At 36.1% G+C, this 19274-nt stretch overlaps 1 protein-coding gene across 12 annotated transcripts in view; it reads right to left on the bottom strand.

Annotated features, from left to right (window-relative positions):
• PPIP5K2 (diphosphoinositol pentakisphosphate kinase 2) overlaps window positions 1-6727 on the bottom strand; it is a 72386-nt gene extending 65659 nt beyond the window's left edge. For all 12 annotated transcript variants that reach the window (XM_047851180.1, XM_047851196.1, XM_047851210.1 and 9 more), the window contains exons 1-2: window positions 6591-6727; window positions 2700-3053 (exon numbers count right to left, since the gene is read on the bottom strand). In XM_047851180.1, the coding sequence (XP_047707136.1) occupies window positions 2700-2813 (114 nt within the window). In that variant the 5' untranslated portion in view covers window positions 2814-3053; window positions 6591-6727. The remainder of the gene's footprint in view (window positions 1-2699; window positions 3054-6590) is intronic.
• Window positions 6728-19274: the final 12547 nt, after the last annotated feature.

Here is a 19274-nt window from a genome sequence, read left to right as displayed (position 1 = left end):
AAAAATGAAGAATGAAATCTTGCCATTCACAATAACATGGATGGACTTATAGGATATTATGCTAAGTGAAACAGAAAAACAAATACCTTATGATTCCACTTACATGTGGAATCTAAAAACTGAAATAAAAAAAAAAACCACATCTAGACTCAAACACAGAGAACAAACTGGTGGCTCTCAGTGGGAAGGGGAGTTGCAAGGATGGGTGAAACACATGAAGGGGATTAAGAGGTATAGACTTCCAGTTATAAAATAGAGAAGTTAAAGGGATGAAAAGTACAGCATAGGGCATACAAAGTAGAAACTTTGTATGGTGACAGATGGTAACTACACTTATCATGGTGAGCATTCTGTAATGTATACAATTGCTGAATCACCATGTTGTACACATGAAACTAATGTCAATTACACTTCAGTAAAAACAGCATTCAACCTAACACTTCCTACTGTTTTACAGATAAAAGGCTACTTTTATTTTATTTACTTTTATTTTATTTAATATTAAAATGTTAAATTTTGTTTATTACAGATCTATTTAATATCTACTCATTGTCTAAGATCAACTAGAAACTTGCAAGTTTAAAATGCACAAATAAAGCTGCATTAAGACAAAATCACAGAATTTTCCTATCAGGTAAAATTACATGATAGCATATAATTACTTTTTTTTTTTTTTAATTAGATAATAGCTGAGAACATTTTTAATTTTTTTTTTTCAACGTTTATTTATTTTTTGGGACAGAGAGAGACAGAGCATGAACGGGGGGGGGGGGGGGCAGAGAGAGAGGGAGACACAGAATCGGAAACAGGCTCCAGGCTCCAAGCCATCAGCCCAGAGCCCGACGCGGGGCTCGAACCCACGGACCGCGAGATCGCGACCTGGCTGAAGTCGGACGCTTAACCGACTGCGCCACCCAGGCGCCCCTATAATTACTTTTTAAACAGATCTAAATTACTTTGTCAGATTTAATGTCTAAAATGAAATTCATACCTTTAATCTTAAAAACAGAATGACCTAGAACAAATCATTTTGTTCTATAGGTCAACAATCTATAGGTCAAATGAACCAAATTGAAGCTACTCAAAAGTGACAATTATACATCACAAATGTGAGTTCAATTTAATTAGTACCAATAGTCTAAGAATTATACTAAAAGTTAGATATACAGAAACTACCTACACTCAAAGTACTGTGAATCTAACAGGGATTACAGTAACAATGCAGTACATTATGATACATGGAATACAAGTATATGTGTTAAGGTATAGGATGGTACTGAGGAAGAAGTATTCAAGTTTACAAGGAGAAGGGGAAGAATGAATATGAATAATGAGCAGGGTTTTAAAGAATGAAAAACTATTCACAAGATATCCCTTCCCAGAAAAGGGCATTCTATACAGATAAAGGAATACACCTAATGGCAAAGAGGCATGGCACAACATAGAATAACACGTGAAAAGCAAAAATTTGATACTGCTGAAACATAAAAGGTAGAAGGGAAGAGAGACAAATAGAGTTCTGGATATAAGGGACAGAAGTCCTTATCTGGAAAAAGTGGACTTGATGGTCAGTGACATTCACAGTGTGTTCAGATGTACTCTAGTGAAAAGGGATAGGAGTACTTGAAGCTGAGTCAATAGCACTTCCTAGTTTAAGTCAGCCATAGAAGGTCTGCTTTCCTGTTTTACTTACTGGATTTCTAGACAATACTTCAGATGAAGAAAAGCACTGCTCGTAAGAGAAGCTTGAAAATCATCTTTCCTGGGCTGATGAGGGGTGGGTGGGAAAGGTTTCAAGTGAAAGCAGTCTGATTCACACTTCAGACACGCATAACTGCACTGGGAAAAGTATTAAATAATTACGAAAAAAGATTTAAAGAATAATCTAATAGCCATTTTTGGTTTGTTTTTAACTACTTTTACCAAGTATAACAGGTTTGGAAACAAAATTCTCTTTCGAACTGGAAATATGAGGGAAAAAAACATCAGTTTGTATCTTGAATCAGTCTTCACAGTAAAGCAATGTCTATGTGTAAAGGGAAAATAAGACAAATGTTGAGCTAATATAACTATGGTAAAATGAACATAATAAATGGGTGTTCCTGAAGATCCACTATGGTTATACATCCTAATAGATCAGATCAAAAAGAAAGTAAGACTTACACAGTTACACACCCCTGTGGATACTTGAGGTAGCCTCTCCTAGCCACACAGTTACAGGTTTCTGAATAGTTAATACATAAGGCTATCTTTGAGTCAAGCACCACTTGTATTGACAACATGACAAACTTAACGAAGCTAAGAAGTCCTTCTTTGTAACTTTAAAATGATTTCCTTCAACTTACTTCTTTCTCTTGACATGTTTTTTACGTACTTCTACATACAAGAAATCCTTTTGGTTTATGACCCTATTCTTTTTGCCATGTTTTCAACTGAGTCTTGTGTCACGCTAGGCATACCAGTGAAAGACACTAGAATAAGCATCATTAAACAACTTAGAACTCTGACTCCTGATTGGATTTCTTGATGCAACAGAGATTCAATAATGTTGTAATGAAACATGCTGTTTTAGTGCAAAATACTTCCAACAAATTACTATGTGCAAAAATGGCTCCACAATTTAGACAGTAATAATTCACTTTAACAGTGATGAGTAAGAAGTCTATACTGTACTGGTCTTCTCTCACCAAACAACTTACAGACTCATCCTCTTCCTCCTCATCTTCATCTGCATGGTGGAAGAAATGTCGATAATTTCCTGAATTTATTTCTGTATCTTCAGGCCCAACAAAGAACCTGGGGGCTTCACTCATTTTTATTTCATTTGATATAGATATAAAGCACTATACTAAAATTGCTTTTAAATAAACCATTCTCTCTCTACTATACAAGGTCTGTTGCAGCTTGTTTTTGCTTTTACAATCACTTGAAATTGTGATGACAGTTAGTTGGCAAATGTTCTTCTGTTCTCAGATATCATTGCTTCATTTGTTGATGAAGTTTAAAAGAGAGAGGCTTAGTGCTTCAGTGAGTCGATGCAACAATCTTTCTACCTAAAATACAATGAAAAAATTAATTTTGGAGACTGTACTTCAAAAACATTCATGTAAAAGTAAAATGATACTTGTAAAATCATTACCAGTAATTTGATGCATACCTTCAAATACAAAGACATTTTCTTCCATGATATTAAAAACTTAGGCTTTGATATTCAATAATCTACATTTTAACAATTCAACAAACTGATTCAAAAATAACAAAAAGACAGTAACAATAAAAATACACAGTAAATTCTTTAAGTCCAAAAATATCTAGTAAGTGAGAAAATTATTCAAATTATAACAAAATTCCATTAAAAGTTGAATTCCTTTGCAACACAGTTCAGTAATATCTGAATAGATTAGATCAATATCTGGGGGAAAAAAACCCAGATAAAATGCAATGTAAATTTAAAACCCATTGACAACTATAAATCAATTTGAAAACTCATTAAATCAATTTTTAAAAGGTTTTAACTTGAAAGTTCAACTTGCAAACAAGGCTTTTTTTTATTTTTATCTTTTTTAGGGAATAAAACCTTTCTGCATTCTAGTCTCAAAAAATATCAATAAAACGAGAATAAAGAAAATATTTCATTTTAACAGCAGCTTTTGAAGTTTTAGAAGTCAAAAATTCTTTGGCTGAACTAATAAAAATCTATGGATTCTCTCCTCAAAGAAAAAAGATGTACAAGTGTAACAAATTCTGCAAAAATTTTATGTGATTGACACCCAAGCTTTCCACATAAACAGATGTCTATCAAAATCAGTTCAACAAGTCTCATGTAACAGTGACATCTCAAAATATTCTTTACCAAAGTTGTTTACATGTACTTGTTCCTTGGTCACATTAAAACTAATTACTGACCAAGATGAAACTATATATCAAATAATTCATTGGATTATTGGTAATATAATAAATTATTTGATCAAATATTCTTAAGAGTTGGGAGTGTATGTTAGATAAAAAACTGTAAAGTGTAACTCCAAAACTCTTATTTCTAAAGATGTAATTCTAGTTTAATTGGTGGCTCCTTAATAAATACTGAAACCCTAATGTACCTAGGCAGGCTTCATTGTATCCAATTTTCAAATTAAAATTGCACGGTGTTATGAAATTTAAAACAGTTTGTGATTAAAAAAGGTAGAAATACTTGTTCAAAAGACAAATGGTACTCAACTCCGATTTATAAATTGTAAAGTACCATGCTACTAAAGTATCGACACTCAAGGAAGTGGTTCTCAAACTTCATCACACATCAGAATCACCAGGAGGGCTTGTTAAAATACTAAAGTCTCAAAGTGGGAGCCAATACTCTGCATTTTTAAAATTCCATGGTGATGCTGATGCTGCTGGCCTGGTAATCACACTTTGAGAACCACTGCTCTAAGAGCGCCTGGATGGCTTAGTCTAATAAGTGTCAGATTCTAGATTTCAGCTCACGTCATGATCTCACGACCCCAAGGAGGGATTCTCTTTCTCCCTCTCTCTCTCTCTGCCCCCTCCCCTGCTCAGGTTCCCGCTTGCTCGTGCTCTCTCAAAAGAAATCAACTTTTTTAAAAAGGAGAGAGAACCATTGTTCTAGACTTTGACAAAAGTGGGTTAGAAAGCTTTTTCTAATGGTTGTTCAGATCTGTATCCTTAACTAAGCTACTGAAACTCTCTAGCCACCATCTGTAAATGTGATAAATTTAATAAATTATTTTGAAAACTAAATGCCAAAGCAGCATTTTAGCACAGGGTAAACATTTAGTAAATGTGAGGTGTTTCTTTTATTTATTGGCTTTTATAATTAAAAAAGAGATTCCTGATCTAACTTAACTGGCACAGAACAAAGACAAACAATTTAGTTTAGAATGTACCTATTTACTGCCCTTGCAATGAAGCCACAGAAACTCCTCTTTGCCATTGCTTCTGCTGGAGACCTCATTACATGTTTTCTAGTCTTACCACACTGCTTCAGACTGTCATGAACACTACTGCCTGGAATAAATACTCATCTTCTCCCCAAATTTAAGCTACTTAATCCTTAAAATGACACCTTGGATCATCCATCAGTCCTATGTAGTGGACAGAAGTCCGTCTTTCTTGAGGACCCTCAGCTCTTATTGCTCAGTCTAAATAGACACATGACCAATTTTCCTGAAACCCCAAAAGCATTTTCCGGATGGAAACATTGCTGTGAATGGTGACAATGCTGCTGTCAACGCTAAGTGTAATATCCTCACAACTACCATGAAAGTCATAGGATTTTAAAACCCAAAATGGCAAGATTTGACTGGACAACTCTGAACCTTCTGCACGTCAGTTTAATCACTCGCTTTAAAAAACCCATGCTACAGTCAGTATTTTGGTTTCTAAACTATTTACTTCTGCATCAGAACAAGGAAGCTCCATGAGGACAGAGATCATTTCGTCAGACATAAATAGGCACACTGAATTTGTTTTTAATGAATACTTTCAACCACTTAAAATGTTAGTGAAGTAACTGGAAGCAAGGAAGCACAATGGTAAGACAATAGTAACAGTCAATAATACAGATTTTGGAACCTGAAAAATCTGGTTTCTAACAGAAGTTCAAACGTTTACTAGTAGCAAAAGTTTATTAGGACGAGTTAGGCGACCTCTCCAAGCCTCAGTACCTACCTCTGGAAAATGAGACGAATAATCTAACATACATCACGGAATTGTTGAGAGAAGTACATGAGAACATATGTAAAGCACCTGGCACACATAAGAACTCAGTCAATGGCGGCTATCTTTAATACTTAATCTGCCTGAAACAAAAACTGTATTTTTCATTGAAGAATTTTCAACAGCAAAATACCCTATCCCAGCGTCGGGCAAGGATGCTAGGTGCTAAAGCCAGCCATGCTTCCTACTTCCCCAGCTAAGCCTTCCAGCACACTAGATCAAGACAAGTATCACCCATAGGAATTCAAAGGTCGCAAACTCCCAGAAGCCGTCCATAAACTAGTAAATGAGATACAATGGTCGCCACCCTCGTTCCTTCTCCCTCCAAGCGCGCGAGGTGCAACACACTCGAACTGATTAGGTGAGGCAGAGACCTGCAGCCTCCGTTTTTATTCTGGAAAGCTGCAACGCAAGGGCCTTTTTGTTCTCTTGAAGTGGGGGTGCAGGCGGCGAGAAAAGGGGCAAAGACGGAGGAATGAAAACAAAAATAGCGATCTCGACCCACAGCAGTCCCCAAACTCGAGGCTGCCTACTTTGGTGGAGCGAGCCCACAGGCTAGAGTATCAGCTTAGGCGCTCGGCAGTTCCCTTCTGGCTGGGCTGAAATCTCGTGTATCTCAAACCCAAGAAATAAAAAAGGGAGGCAATAGAAGAGAAGAAGAAATCCAGACGCGAAAAGCGCCTCAGGGCTGTAGTGTCACTCCTTCCTCGCCCACGCTGCCTTTCGCTCTGGCACACGCCCCTGGGAAGAGCGCGTGTCTGGGCTCCGCAAAGCGCAGAAGACAAAGCAACTGCCCGGCAGCGGCCTCGGTGACCGGGTTCGGCAACTCGGTTCTCCTCCGGTCCCGGAATCCTCACCTGCCACCGCTGCAGTAGCCACGCGAGCTGCAGGAGATAGCCGAGCCCACTCGGGCTTCGGTTTCCCCTTTAATGCCGGAGACAGGAGTGAGGTGTTCGTCAAAAGACTACAGCTGTTAGGTAGGACGTCGGTCTCCTCTCTACAGTAGCAGATGAAGGGCCACGCAGAGGTTCTGCAAAGCACTACACCACATCCCTTATCTCGGTCGCGCCTCACCCCGCCCGCCTCGGGTCTCACCAAGAAATCTCACCGGGCGGAACGATTTCCGGCAATTGCCAAACGGACCGCACGGCCCTCATAAGCACACACCTCTTAAAAGACACCGGTAGTTCCGCTTCCGGCAGCACCAGATAAGTCGCGAGAGGAAGCTTAAATCCTGTCGTTTGCTTTTAGGACCACTTTCGGTGAGTGGTCGTCCCGGTATGCTTTGTTATGTCTGATGATTTTTAAAGTGAGGCATCACCTGACAGTAATTTCAAAACCATTTCTATCGACTAGTTTAAGAAAGGGTTTAATTGACTGTGGAGATTGCGCAGGCGCTCTTGGGGCGAGAGGGCCTTGCTTGGGCGTTACGGCGTCCCGCGCCCGCTGAGTGGAAAAGGGGCGAGTTTTGCTGTCAGGCGTGGAAAGGTGCCTAGTCTGTGTAACCGAGTTTTACTTGATGGTCTTCCTGCTTTTGTTAAATTTAGCTGGACCTTGCCCTGAAGAATTGATTAACGAGCCATTAAACCTCCCTGGAAATGCTCTCTAATAGTTAAAATAGCGTCCGAGAGTCGGAGCAGGTTCAAAAATTGACTGTGGCAGTTGGCTGACATGAACGAAGTCTCCCTACTTACTTTATCATAGTTGCCATTTAATCTGAAATATTCGCCTTTCGCCCCAAATTACAATCTCCTGTGGCGGGGAGAGACGCGAATTCAAGGGACAATCTTGTCCCGTAGTTCTAAAGGCAAAATACACACTTTATTTCTGTGGACTTTTCCTTTAAATGAGCTTTTCTGAACTAAAGTGGAGAAATAATTTTCAAAATGGAAATTCACTTATCACATGTGGCTTCATGTGTATGCATATAGGGATGAAGGCATTTTTTGTTAAAACCGATTTATAGGTTGAATCAGATTAGAAGTGCCTGGTGTAATTAGATTTCCCAGTCTTTAACATTACGTAAAATTATGCTTTTCTTTTTGTCAGAGATTAAAGTAGACTAACGCAGAAGTAAAAATAGTGATCACAAGTTCACATGTTCATTGAAATGTTACAGATTTTAAGTTTTTAAGGTGGAACACATGCATTTAACAACTTTTTGAAGGCTTAAATTGGTAGCCTTGATGGGTTTTGTCCAATCCTAATTTTATTTAAAGTGATACTTAACCACTTCATTTTATTGCACACAAAATAAAATGATTAAAGGAATTAAGTAATAAGTATTTACACAGGTACTTACTGATTTTATTTGACGTTGTATTAGGGACATAGTGTTAAAGCTCAACCAAATTTGATCCTGACAGTTCCTCTTGCAAAATTAGAAGTTGTAGTCAGCCACCTTCACCTCCTTTTCTCATTCCTACTTTTTTTAATACACAAATTCTTAAAAATAAGAACATATTTAAAGAAGTCCTAAACTTCATTCTTATAACTTAAACCACTTAATTCTATCCTGTAAATGATACCTTCATTCAGTATTTGGGTATAGGAAGATATTTAGGTTTGTTCTAATATTACGGTTTAAAGCCGTTTTCTTTATAGTCACTACTCAATTGGATGGTTTTTAGGGATCACATGGTGAGTGTACTTTGACAAGAAAAAACTACTGGTTCTTTGAGTTACTCTTGTGTATAAATGCCAATTAAAAAAAAATTTTTTTTAATGTTTATTTATTTTTGACAGAGAGAGAGAGAGACAGGGCCTGAGCAGGGGAGGGGCAGAGTGAGAGAGGGACACAGAATCTGAAGCAGGCTCCAGGCTCTGAGCTGCCAGCACAGAGCCTGACGCGGGGCTGGAACCCACAGACCTCGAGATCATGACCTGAGCCGAAGTCAGCCGCTTAACCGACTGAGCCACCCAGGTGCCCCTATAAATGCCAAATATTAACAGCAAACTTTAACCTAACTTACACGATTTTCCTTTTTGTGAACTGATTTTTCTTAAGTATTTAAGCTTGTGAACCCCATTAGACTATAAACTCATTATAATGTATTAAATAACTCTTGAGTCTTCTGGGTTTTGATGTTAGCATTACAACAAACAAACATTGCCATAAAACATTAATCACCATAAGTGAAGAGACAAGAATTTCAATCTTTTTACTTGTAAGGAAAGCTTTGAGAAAAGAAAGTGTTCTTTACTACTTTGAATAGCTTGATGTGGCTGATAATAGTGAAATGTTTTAAGTAATTGTATATTGCTTGACTATTTGCAAAGGACTTTCCAAGTCTTTTCAATCTCATTGATCCTGATATTTATGAAGAAGGAGGGATAAGTATTATTTTCTTTTTTCATATGTGGATACTGAGACTTAGGTACTTAGGTAGCTCTTACACTAGAAATTCTGACCCCTAAAAGTCATGACTTATTAGACACACCCTTCTTGGAGTGCAATAGATATGCAAGTGAAGTATTGTTTTCCTAAGTGAAATAACAATTATCTTTGGAACATGTGTCCTTTTCTTTTTTTTTTTTCTTTTTTTTATTATTTAAAAAAAAATTTTTTTTTTTCAACGTTTATTTATTTTTGGGACAGAGAGAGACAGAGCATGAACGGGGGAGGGGCAGAGAGAGAGGGAGACACAGAACCGGAAGCAGGCTCCAGGCTCTGAGCCATCAGCCCAGAGCCCGACGCGGGGCTCGAACTCACGGACCGCGAGATCGTGACCTGGCTGAAGTCGGACGCTTAACCGACTGCGCCACCCAGGCGCCCCTCTTTTTTTTTTTTTTTTTTTTTTTTTTTAATTCAGTGCTATCTTTCCTATGAGGAAGAGCAAATAATTCTTTATTCATTTACCAATAGTTGAATGTCCATTGTGTCCCAAACCATGTGAAATGATTAAAAATTAATATGGCTTTCTCATATATAACCTGAATTATTTAATTAAAAAGTATTTTTTAAGTTTTCTAGCAGAGGCCTGAGCCAAGAATTATTAAATCTGAGGACAATAATTCAGTTATTAGTGTAGCAGGGGAAAAAAAAGCCAACGGGAAATTTGAAGCAACATAGAACAAGCTGCAAACGTCTAGTGCTTGCACTTACTATGTTGCTTTGTACAAATTGGATAATGTCTGTGAACCTCTATTTTCTTATCTATGAAGTAGATATACAACTAGTACCTACTTGACAGGATGTTGAGAGGATCATCACAGTAAAGCACTGTATAAATGTTTGCAATATCTAAAAATTGCTTTTGCAGTTATTTAGAGAATTCTCCTTTAAAAAAAAAATTGTTCCCTGTTCCTGTAGTTCCTATAGTTTTGGCTTTTCTGGATATTGTATAAACAGTAGCATATAGTGTGTAGCCTTTTGTGTCTCACTTTTTTTACTTAGCATAATGATTTTTGAGATTCATCCTTATTATTAAGTAGATTTTTAGTTTGTTCCTTATCGATGTTCCTTATCAATTCCATCATATGGATCTACCATAATTTATTTACCGATTCACCCACTGATGAGCATTTGGTTCATTTTCAGATTTTAGCTGTTAGGAATAAAGCTTCTGGAAACAGTCACATACACATTTTTGTATGAACATATTTCTCTTTAGTTAAAACTGTTTTCAAACATGTTTACACCATTTTTTATTCTCACCAGCAATGCTCTGTACCCTTTGTAGTGCTTAGTATTGTCAGGTTTTGTTTCTTTTTTGTTGTTTTTTGCCATTTTGATGGATGTGTAGTAGCATCTTAGTTCTTATTTGTATTTTTTTAATTGTCTAATTGTGTTGAACATGTTTTCACCTGTTTATTTGCAAGTCATCTTTAATGAAATGTCTGTTCAATCTTTTGCCCATTTTTTAGTTGGATTGATCATTACCTTATTGAGATTTGAGAGTTCTTTTCAAATTCTGGACATAAGTTCTTTATTATATGTGTGTACTACAAATATTTTCTCTCAGCTGAGATTGCTGTTTTCGTAAAATTTAAATTATTTCTTTTATGGATGGTTCTTTTTATTTGCTCTCTGGAAATCATTGCTAATGTAAGCTCACCAAGATTTTCTTTTTTGTTGACTTCTAGCAGTTCTGTAGTTTTAGGTTTTACATTTAGGTCTATGACCCATTGGGATTGCTTTTTACACATGGTGCAAGTTATGAATTGAGGTTCATCTTTTTTCATATGGGTGCTTAGTTGTTCTAGCATCATTTGTTGTAAATATTATCCTTTCTCTATTGAATTTCTTGGCATCTTTGTCAGAAATTAATTTACCATTTCTTTGTGGTTGTTTCTGGACACTATTCTGTTCCATAGATCTTTGGCTATCGTTTTCCGATACCACAGTCTTGATTACTGTAGATTAAAGGAAGTCTTGAAACCAGGTAATGTGAAATTCTTCAACTATATCCTTGTTTTTTGAACTTGTTTTAACTATTCTAAGTCTTTTGGTTTTTGAACTTGTTTTAACTATTCTAAGTCTATTTGGTTTTCTATTTAACTTTAGAATCAGCCTGTCAGTTTCTACAAAAGAGCTGGCTGGGTTTCTGATTGTGTTGCATTGATTTTGTAGATCACTTTGAGGAGAACTGACATCTTAGGAAGTTTACCCAGCTTTTTCTCATTATTAGGATGGGAAGGGCTCTTGTTCCAGCATTCTAGATTCTAAGACAGAAGCTTCTATGGGGATTTTTTTTTTTTTCAACGTTTATTTATTTTGGGGACAGAGAGAGACAGAGCATGAACGGGGGAGGGGCAGAGAGACAGAGGGAGACACAGAATCAGAAACAGGCTCCAGGCTCTGAGCCATCAGCCCAGAGCCTGACGCGGGGCTCGAACTCCGGGACCGCGAGATCGTGACCTGGCTGAAGTCGGACGCCTAACCGACTGCGCCACCCAGGCGCCCCTATGGGGATTTTTTAATGCTATTTCAGAAAGGAATAATGTATTTCCGTTGTTGAATATTATAATTTACCAATTTCTATCTAAATTAACCACCTGAAGTTATTTTCCTTATCTGGAAAGTGTGAGATTGAATCATAATCTCTGGCCTTCGTTTTAGTGGTAACCTACTGTGTTCTACAGTCAAAGATCTAATTTTTACATTTGTCATGTGGTATATTTAATTTTTCAAAAATTTATTCATATTTCCTTACTTCTTGAAAATTAAATATATTTTTAGTATCCTTTTCTATATTAGTGTGATACCAGAGAATAGAAATATGAAATATAGTAAGCCTTCTGTTAATAAAATTGGTCTTTCACATTAGAAAGCCTTTTTTTTTTTTTTTTTTTTTTTTTTTTTTTAATTTTTTTTTTCAACGTTTATTTATTTTTGGGACAGAGAGAGACAGAGCATGAACGGGGGAGGGGCAGAGAGAGAGGGAGACACAGAGTCGGAAACAGGCTCCAGGCTCTGAGCCATCAGCCCAGAGCCCGACGCGGGGCTCGAACTCACAGACGGCGAGATCGTGACCTGGCTGAAGTCGGACGCTTAACCGACTGCGCCACCCAGGCGCCCCTAGAAAGCCTTTTTTCAATGAACTTTTTTTTCTGGAAGCTAGAAACACGTATCACCAAGAAAGGTGTATGTTTTAAAAGTGTAAAAATTAACTTTGAAAGAGAAAATGAAATAAGAAATCTTATTCTTCTATGAAATTAGCTCTTGCTTTTTTTTTCCTTTATTTGGAAAGTGCTTAGAGAACAGAAATAAGAGATTGACCTAATAGGTGCTTTCTGTCATATACTTATAGAACTTAGTATTAACATTGATATCTGCCAGGTTTCTTTGGCTCCAGTTAAACATTTGACAAAAACTTTCAGTCTGTACCTCTGATGAACCTATAATTAAAAAAAAATTTTTTTTTAATGTCTATTTTTGAGAGAGACAGAGACAGAATGCGAGTGGGTTAGGAGCAGAGAGAGAGGGAGACACAGAATCCGAAGCAGGCTCCAGGCTCTGAGCTGTCAGCACAGAGCCTGACTTGGGGCTCCAACTCACAAGCTGGGAGACCATGACCTGAGTCGAAGTTGGACACTCTACTAACTGAGCCACCCAGGTGCCCCATGAACCTGTAATTAATAAATATCAGTGTTCTGGGGTACCTGGGTGACTCAGTCAGTTAAGCATCTGACTTCAGCTCAGGTCATGATATTATGGTTTGTGAGTTCAAGCTCCGTGTCGGGCTCTGTGCTGACAGCTCAGAGCCTGGAGCCTGCTTTGATTCTGTGTCTCCCACTCTCTGAGCGCCTCCCCTACTCATGCTTGCGCTCTCTCTCTCTCTCTCTCTCTCTCTCTCTCTCAAATAAGTAAACATTAAAAAAAGAAAAAAAAAGAACTCACACAACAACCGAAATAAATATATATATATATATAATCACTGTTCTCAGTCTACTGCCTTTCCTTACTTAACATCTAGATATTTAACTCAATAAATCTAGTTTGTATTTACTTGTTAAATGCTTTAACTCGCGGTTCTCAAATTGTGTGCCAAAGCTTTCCTGGACATCATAGTTAATTGACAGGATGCCATGGAATATTTTAAGCTTTCAAAGAAGCACAGCTGTATTCAACATCTATCAGATCTCTTGTGGACTACTAGTCTGAGGTAGTTCACAGTTTCAACATATGGTCACACTACATTGCTTTCTTGATATCTTTGCAAAACTGGTTTTTTAGATGGTTGCTGTGGTGATAAAGCAAATACTGCATGAAAATCAATGTGGAAGAGGAAATGAGGCCAGCAGTACCTAATCTGATTGCAAGCTTTGAGAATTTGTACACTGACTAGCAAGTACATGCATGCCATTATAAGTAATTGTAATTATGTAAGAATAAAATAAAAAGATTATTTTATTCTGCTTATATGTATTTTTCAAGTGGTTTCTCAGTTTTTAGGTCTTAAAGTTCTTTATATATGCTGAGTATGAGTCCTTTGTTAGATATATATATTAAAAATATCTTCCCCCAGTCTGTGGATTAACTTTCCTTTCCTCTTGAACAGGCTTTGATTTTGATGAAGTGCAATTTGTTATAATTTTTTTCTTTTAAGAATAGTGAGTTTTGTGTCCTGTTTAAGCAGTCTTTACATATCCCAAGATTTTGAAGATCTTCCTATATTTTCTTCCAGAAACTTTATAACTTACCTTTAATATTTAGGTTTGTGACTTATCTGGAATTAAGTTTGTGGAAGATGTAAGTAGTTAAGATTCATTCCCCCCCTGTACATATAGCAGATATTTCCAGCATCATTTATTGAAAAGACTTTCTCTTCCCCGCTTTGTATTTATTTATGCCTTTGTTGTACATTGATTGTATACATGTGAATCTAATTCTGGACTCCTTGTTCTGTTGCAGTGACGTATTTGTCCATCCTTATGCCAATACTTCACTGTTGTATTAACTGTAGTTTCATAGTAAGTCTTAAAACCTGATCCATTCATTTTTGATATTTTTTAGAAACTGTAATAAGTTACATTTGTTTGATTTTGGGATATAGCTATCTGTTATAAAATGAAAAATGCATATACTTAATATTTAGTTGAAAGTGAATAAACTTAGAACAAACTGTTTTATAATACATTACAGAGATAATTAACTTGTTTTTTAGGTTATGAGAGGACAGAATTAGCTTTGCAGAAACTTTGCCTTTAAAAATGGCTTGTAGTTCATGCTAACCCAAGATTAAAAGATGTTATAAATGTACTGATATTTTCACTGGAAGTTATGAAAAGATCAGAAACATAGTTATTGAATGTGGAAAGTGATATATCATAGGGGAAGACACTTAATAGGCTATTTAAGCCATGGGTTCCTAGGCACACTCTATTCTTTTTTGTTCTAACATTCTCTCTGCAGTAGCATTCTCTTGTAGCCTCCTCCCTAGATCTTCTAGTGGTCAGTAAACATCCATATTATTTTTAGAAATCAAAACTTTATGTATTTGTATCAGAGCCCTGGTAGGAAGGGCTCTGATACAAATACATACATTTGTATCAGAAGATACATTTGGGTGGGAATTTGAAGAAAATTTAATGAAGCTCCTCTATAAAGACATAAGAACAGGGTGCGGGAAATCAACGTGGAACCTGGAGATTAGTAACAGCAGGAAATAAGGATGGCATAGTACCCCTGAATTAGCAAGAAGAAATGATGTTATAGACTTCTAATGAGAACTAGAGACATGGAGGATGGGCTACTCAACAGGAGGTATAGTTATAGAAGGTTGCAGCCTAAACCAAGGAAGGACCTGTGAAACGAATATCCTGACTTCTTCTCCATTCTGATTTGCCTGCTGGTACCTCCCATTGGACAAGTCTAATCAGAAAACTATAAATGTAGTCTGTAAGGGTCAGTCTCTTAGGGCACAGTAGCAGGGAAAGAAAGGCCAAAAATTGATCTGGATTGATGAGAGTGGTGGCACACCCAATACTCTGCACAGAATAATTCCTTTTAGCTGAAAATATGAAAGACAAGGTCTTTTTTTTCTTTTAAATTTAGTGATTTCCCTTATACTTTATGATCTAAAATAGACACATTTTATTTTGTTTTAATTTTGCCAGTGCACCCAGAGTTTTCTTTATAACATGAAGTATGTACAGGACCAAAAATTATTTCTCTTCAAGAAAAAGCAGCTTAGATGCAGTTCAGAAGAGCATATGAGATCTAGCATAGCTAAATATCTTCTTTTTCATTTATCATTTGAACATTTCCAAAATCTCATAAATTATTTGGATAGGCTTTGTTTTTGCATTTCCCAATGACCATAAATATATTTAGGAGTAATATAAAACTATTTCTGCCTTTTATAACCTATTTAAATGTCACATAACAACCATCTTAAATAAGTAACATTTCAATTGATGGTAGTGAGAGACTTGAAGCAAAACTTTTAGAAGTATACTTGTTTATTTTCTTTTTTCCCATTATGTGGAAAATTTTCAGCGTTTCTTCTCACATGGAAAGAGACAAGATAATGTGTCATGATGTATCTCAAAAATAGCTTTTGAATATTTTAGTTCATATACGTCACCCAGTTCCTTTTCTGTACTATAATTATCTCCGTCACAGATAATATCCCGGGAATGTTCAATTCATATGTAAGCAGAAATATGACAGAAGCCTGCACTGAAATAGCAACTGCACAAGCTTATCATTTAAGTTATATCTTTAAATATCTTTTACCTAGGTTCATGATGGTCCGTAGTGGAAAAAATGGTGACCTTCATCTTAAGCAGATTGCGTATTATAAACGAACTGGTGAATATCATCCAACTACACTACCAAGTGAGAGGAGTGGCATAAGAAGAGCAGCAAAAAAATTTATCTTCAGAGGTAACATTAATGCCCCACATCTTAAGTAAAAAGTTAATATAGATGCTTTTCCATGTGTGTTCTCTGTGGAGTCCTGAGAATTTCTGCAGTAACTGGTTGTTGCTTAACAGTTACCAGTGTAATTGATGATGCCACTCACTCAAAAGCAAAATAAAAATGACACTGAAGCTAACTGAATGCTAGTAAGCATGAAAAGGCCATTTTAAATCATAGACCGAAAATGATACCATGAAAAATTAAACACTCACCTAAATTAACCTTGCCTGCTTTTGTTCTCAGGTGGTTCCAACTTTAATGACACTTTCTACCACTTATGTCACTATCAATGAAGAGCTTAATTGATGCTAATATGAAAGTGTTGACGTTAACTTTTCTTGCTATATTTATTCCTGTGGTCTCCCCCTGCCATCAGATATTCTCAGGATCACATTCATTTTTGGACACCTAATCCCCCTGAATGGAATGAATATTTGAAAGGCAGTAGTATCTTTATTTTGAAAGATTATGATAATTTTTCTCTTTCTCCTCTTCACAGGGAAGAGAAGTTTTGAGTTGAAATAAGCTGGTAGTCACCAGATAAATGAATGAATGTTGGTGCTATTAATGGGAGTTTTGTCTATAGGTAGAAAATCAGGCTTCCTTAAAAGCGGGTCATGAAGACTATAAAATAATAAATAAACACCTCCTCTTATCTCTCTGTGTATAACCCTTCCTATAATTCCTCTACACTTAGTAAGGACACGTTTTGCTTTTTGGTAAAGTTAGGATTCATTCATTTATTTATTTAATCATTTATGCAACAAATGTTTACCAAGTTCCTACTGTGTGCCAATCACATGTTAGGTTGAGGATAATACATTGATGAATAAATTAGATGAGGTTCCTGCTCTTAAGTTGCTTACCTTCTAATTCAAGTAAGGAATGTTCCACTCAGCATATAGTTAATTAAGCACATTAGTAACTTGATGCTGTATTTTGGAGTTTGAGTCCACACTGGATAGGTACTGATTCTCACCCTATGTTGATTGTTTTCCAGCTGTAGATTCTTCTCAGGTGCCCTACAAAGGAAAACAGAGAACTATCTTAAAGATAAAGGTTCTCCCACTCTCCTGCTTTACAAACCACACTTCCTGTCCAAATCTAGAAAAATGTAACATAGATAGTTGCTTAAAAAAATGTAGTTATGGTGAAATACCACTCTAGAAGTTGCTTATCTGTATGTAATTTATCTGCTAATTCATGCCATTTTTAGGAGGTGCCTGCAAATATTTTCCAGTTTGAGTACTCCCATGGAAAGATAATTTTATACTTCTGTGGTTATTACATGTTTTGGTGAAAAAGCTAGCTGCACTGGTACAGTTACAAAATAACAGCAACTGGTGCTCCTTCTGTGTATCTAGTAAGTTTAGCAGCTGAAAACCTTTCAGACTGCATGTATTCATTACAAATAAATATGCTATCTTAGAGGGAAAAAAAGAGTAAAAAAAAAAAAAATAACGGCTTGAAGATAAGGCTGTGATTATTTTAAAACTATATTGGTCTCTAAAAATTGCAATTATATCTTTTTGGCATTATTTATTCTAGAAAAAAAGCTGTTTTATGTTGGAAAAGACAGAAAACAAAATCGTTTGGTGATTGTTTCAGAAGAAGAAAAAAAGAAAGTCCTAAGAGAATGCCATGAAAATGACACTGGAGCTCATCATGGCATATCCAGGACCCTTACTCTAGTGGAATCCAGTTATTATTGGACTTCTGTGACCAATGATGTCAAACAGTGGGTATGGCTTATGTATTAAGAATTTCTTAGGGGTACCTGGGTGGCTCAGTCGGTAAGTGTCTGATTCTTGATTTTGGGTCAGGTCATGATATCACAGTTGTGAGATCGAGCCCCACAGTAGGCTCCTCACTGGCGTGGAGCCTGCCTAAGATTCTCTCCTTCTCTCTCTGTCCCTTTCCCTCTTGTGCATGCACGAGAATATTTTAAATAATGTCTTTGTAGTAGATATCCAAAATTCTTTATTCCTCCAGATTTATTCTAGATATTACCTCTTATTAAGCACTTTTTGTATGGTAGTTTTTGTACAAAAACATTTAAAAGGAGTTTTACTTCCCATAAAAATTCTCCTTTAAAATCACTAAAGTATAATTTGAACTAAAACATTATTTAAACATTTGAAAAATAGCATATTTAAATAGATTATTTAGAACCAGGTTTTCATCATTCAACTTTTGTATAGGCAGAATTCAAATGGGGCTGAAATTCTTTTGACTAAATGATTACCTCTCTGATGGCAATCATGTGATCTTTTCTTGAGAGGAGACTATGTTCATAAGTCAGATCCATTGTATGCTCTCATCTTTTGTGCATATTTCATCTTGATATAGAAAATATCAAATATGGTAGATACCCCAAATCAACTAAAGGTAAAATCAAGTTGCAAAATAATGAAATTCGTCTGAGTTTTGTAATTTTATGACCTATTAAACCTTCAACTTCTTCTTATAGGAAATTCATCTAGGAATTGTGGTATTCTTACTGGTAGGTCATCTGATTCCTACTGTTTCTAGTGTACTTTATATGATGAATGGTAGGAATTCCTTGGTATGTATATGAGATCCCTTTAATAATTATAATAGTACATCGAAAACATTGTCATTTCAGGTAAAAAAAATTAAACCAACATCTAACTAAAAATCATTTATGAGTTATCAGTTTGTAGTCTATGCATATATTCTAAGACCTCAGTAATTGTATTTGCCTTTATAACCTGCCACACATTACTTTATTCAGTGAAATATTTGCCAAATCTTTATCATTTGAGAATGGATATGATTTTTGGATATAATCAGAGGTTATTATGAAAACTAGTATATAAGTTGGAAGATAAGACTTTTGATTAAAAGTAACTGTAATGCAAAGACAGCTTATAAAATTTTGTTCACAAGTTGGTTTAAAAGAAGTTTCCTAAGTGGAATTCTAGAAATACGTTGAGCAGTGGCAGCATCCATATGTTAATCAATTCTCATCCCACTTACATAAAAACCTCCATGACAGCATGGGCTTTGCTTTTGGTCTTTGTATTTTCTTGAGACCTGGAGGGATTTCTGGCATCTGTAAGTATTGTTTGAATAAAATTATGTTTTAATAAATATTGTTGGAATAGATTAATGACTACATTTATTAGAATGATAACTTATAGAAATTATT

The sequence above is a fragment of the Prionailurus viverrinus genome, chromosome A1, assembly GCF_022837055.1.
Source record: "Prionailurus viverrinus isolate Anna chromosome A1, UM_Priviv_1.0, whole genome shotgun sequence".
Taxonomy (NCBI): Eukaryota; Metazoa; Chordata; class Mammalia; order Carnivora; family Felidae; genus Prionailurus; species Prionailurus viverrinus.
Note: the sequence above shows the minus strand (reverse complement) of the source record. Positions and strands in the feature narration are given on the sequence as shown.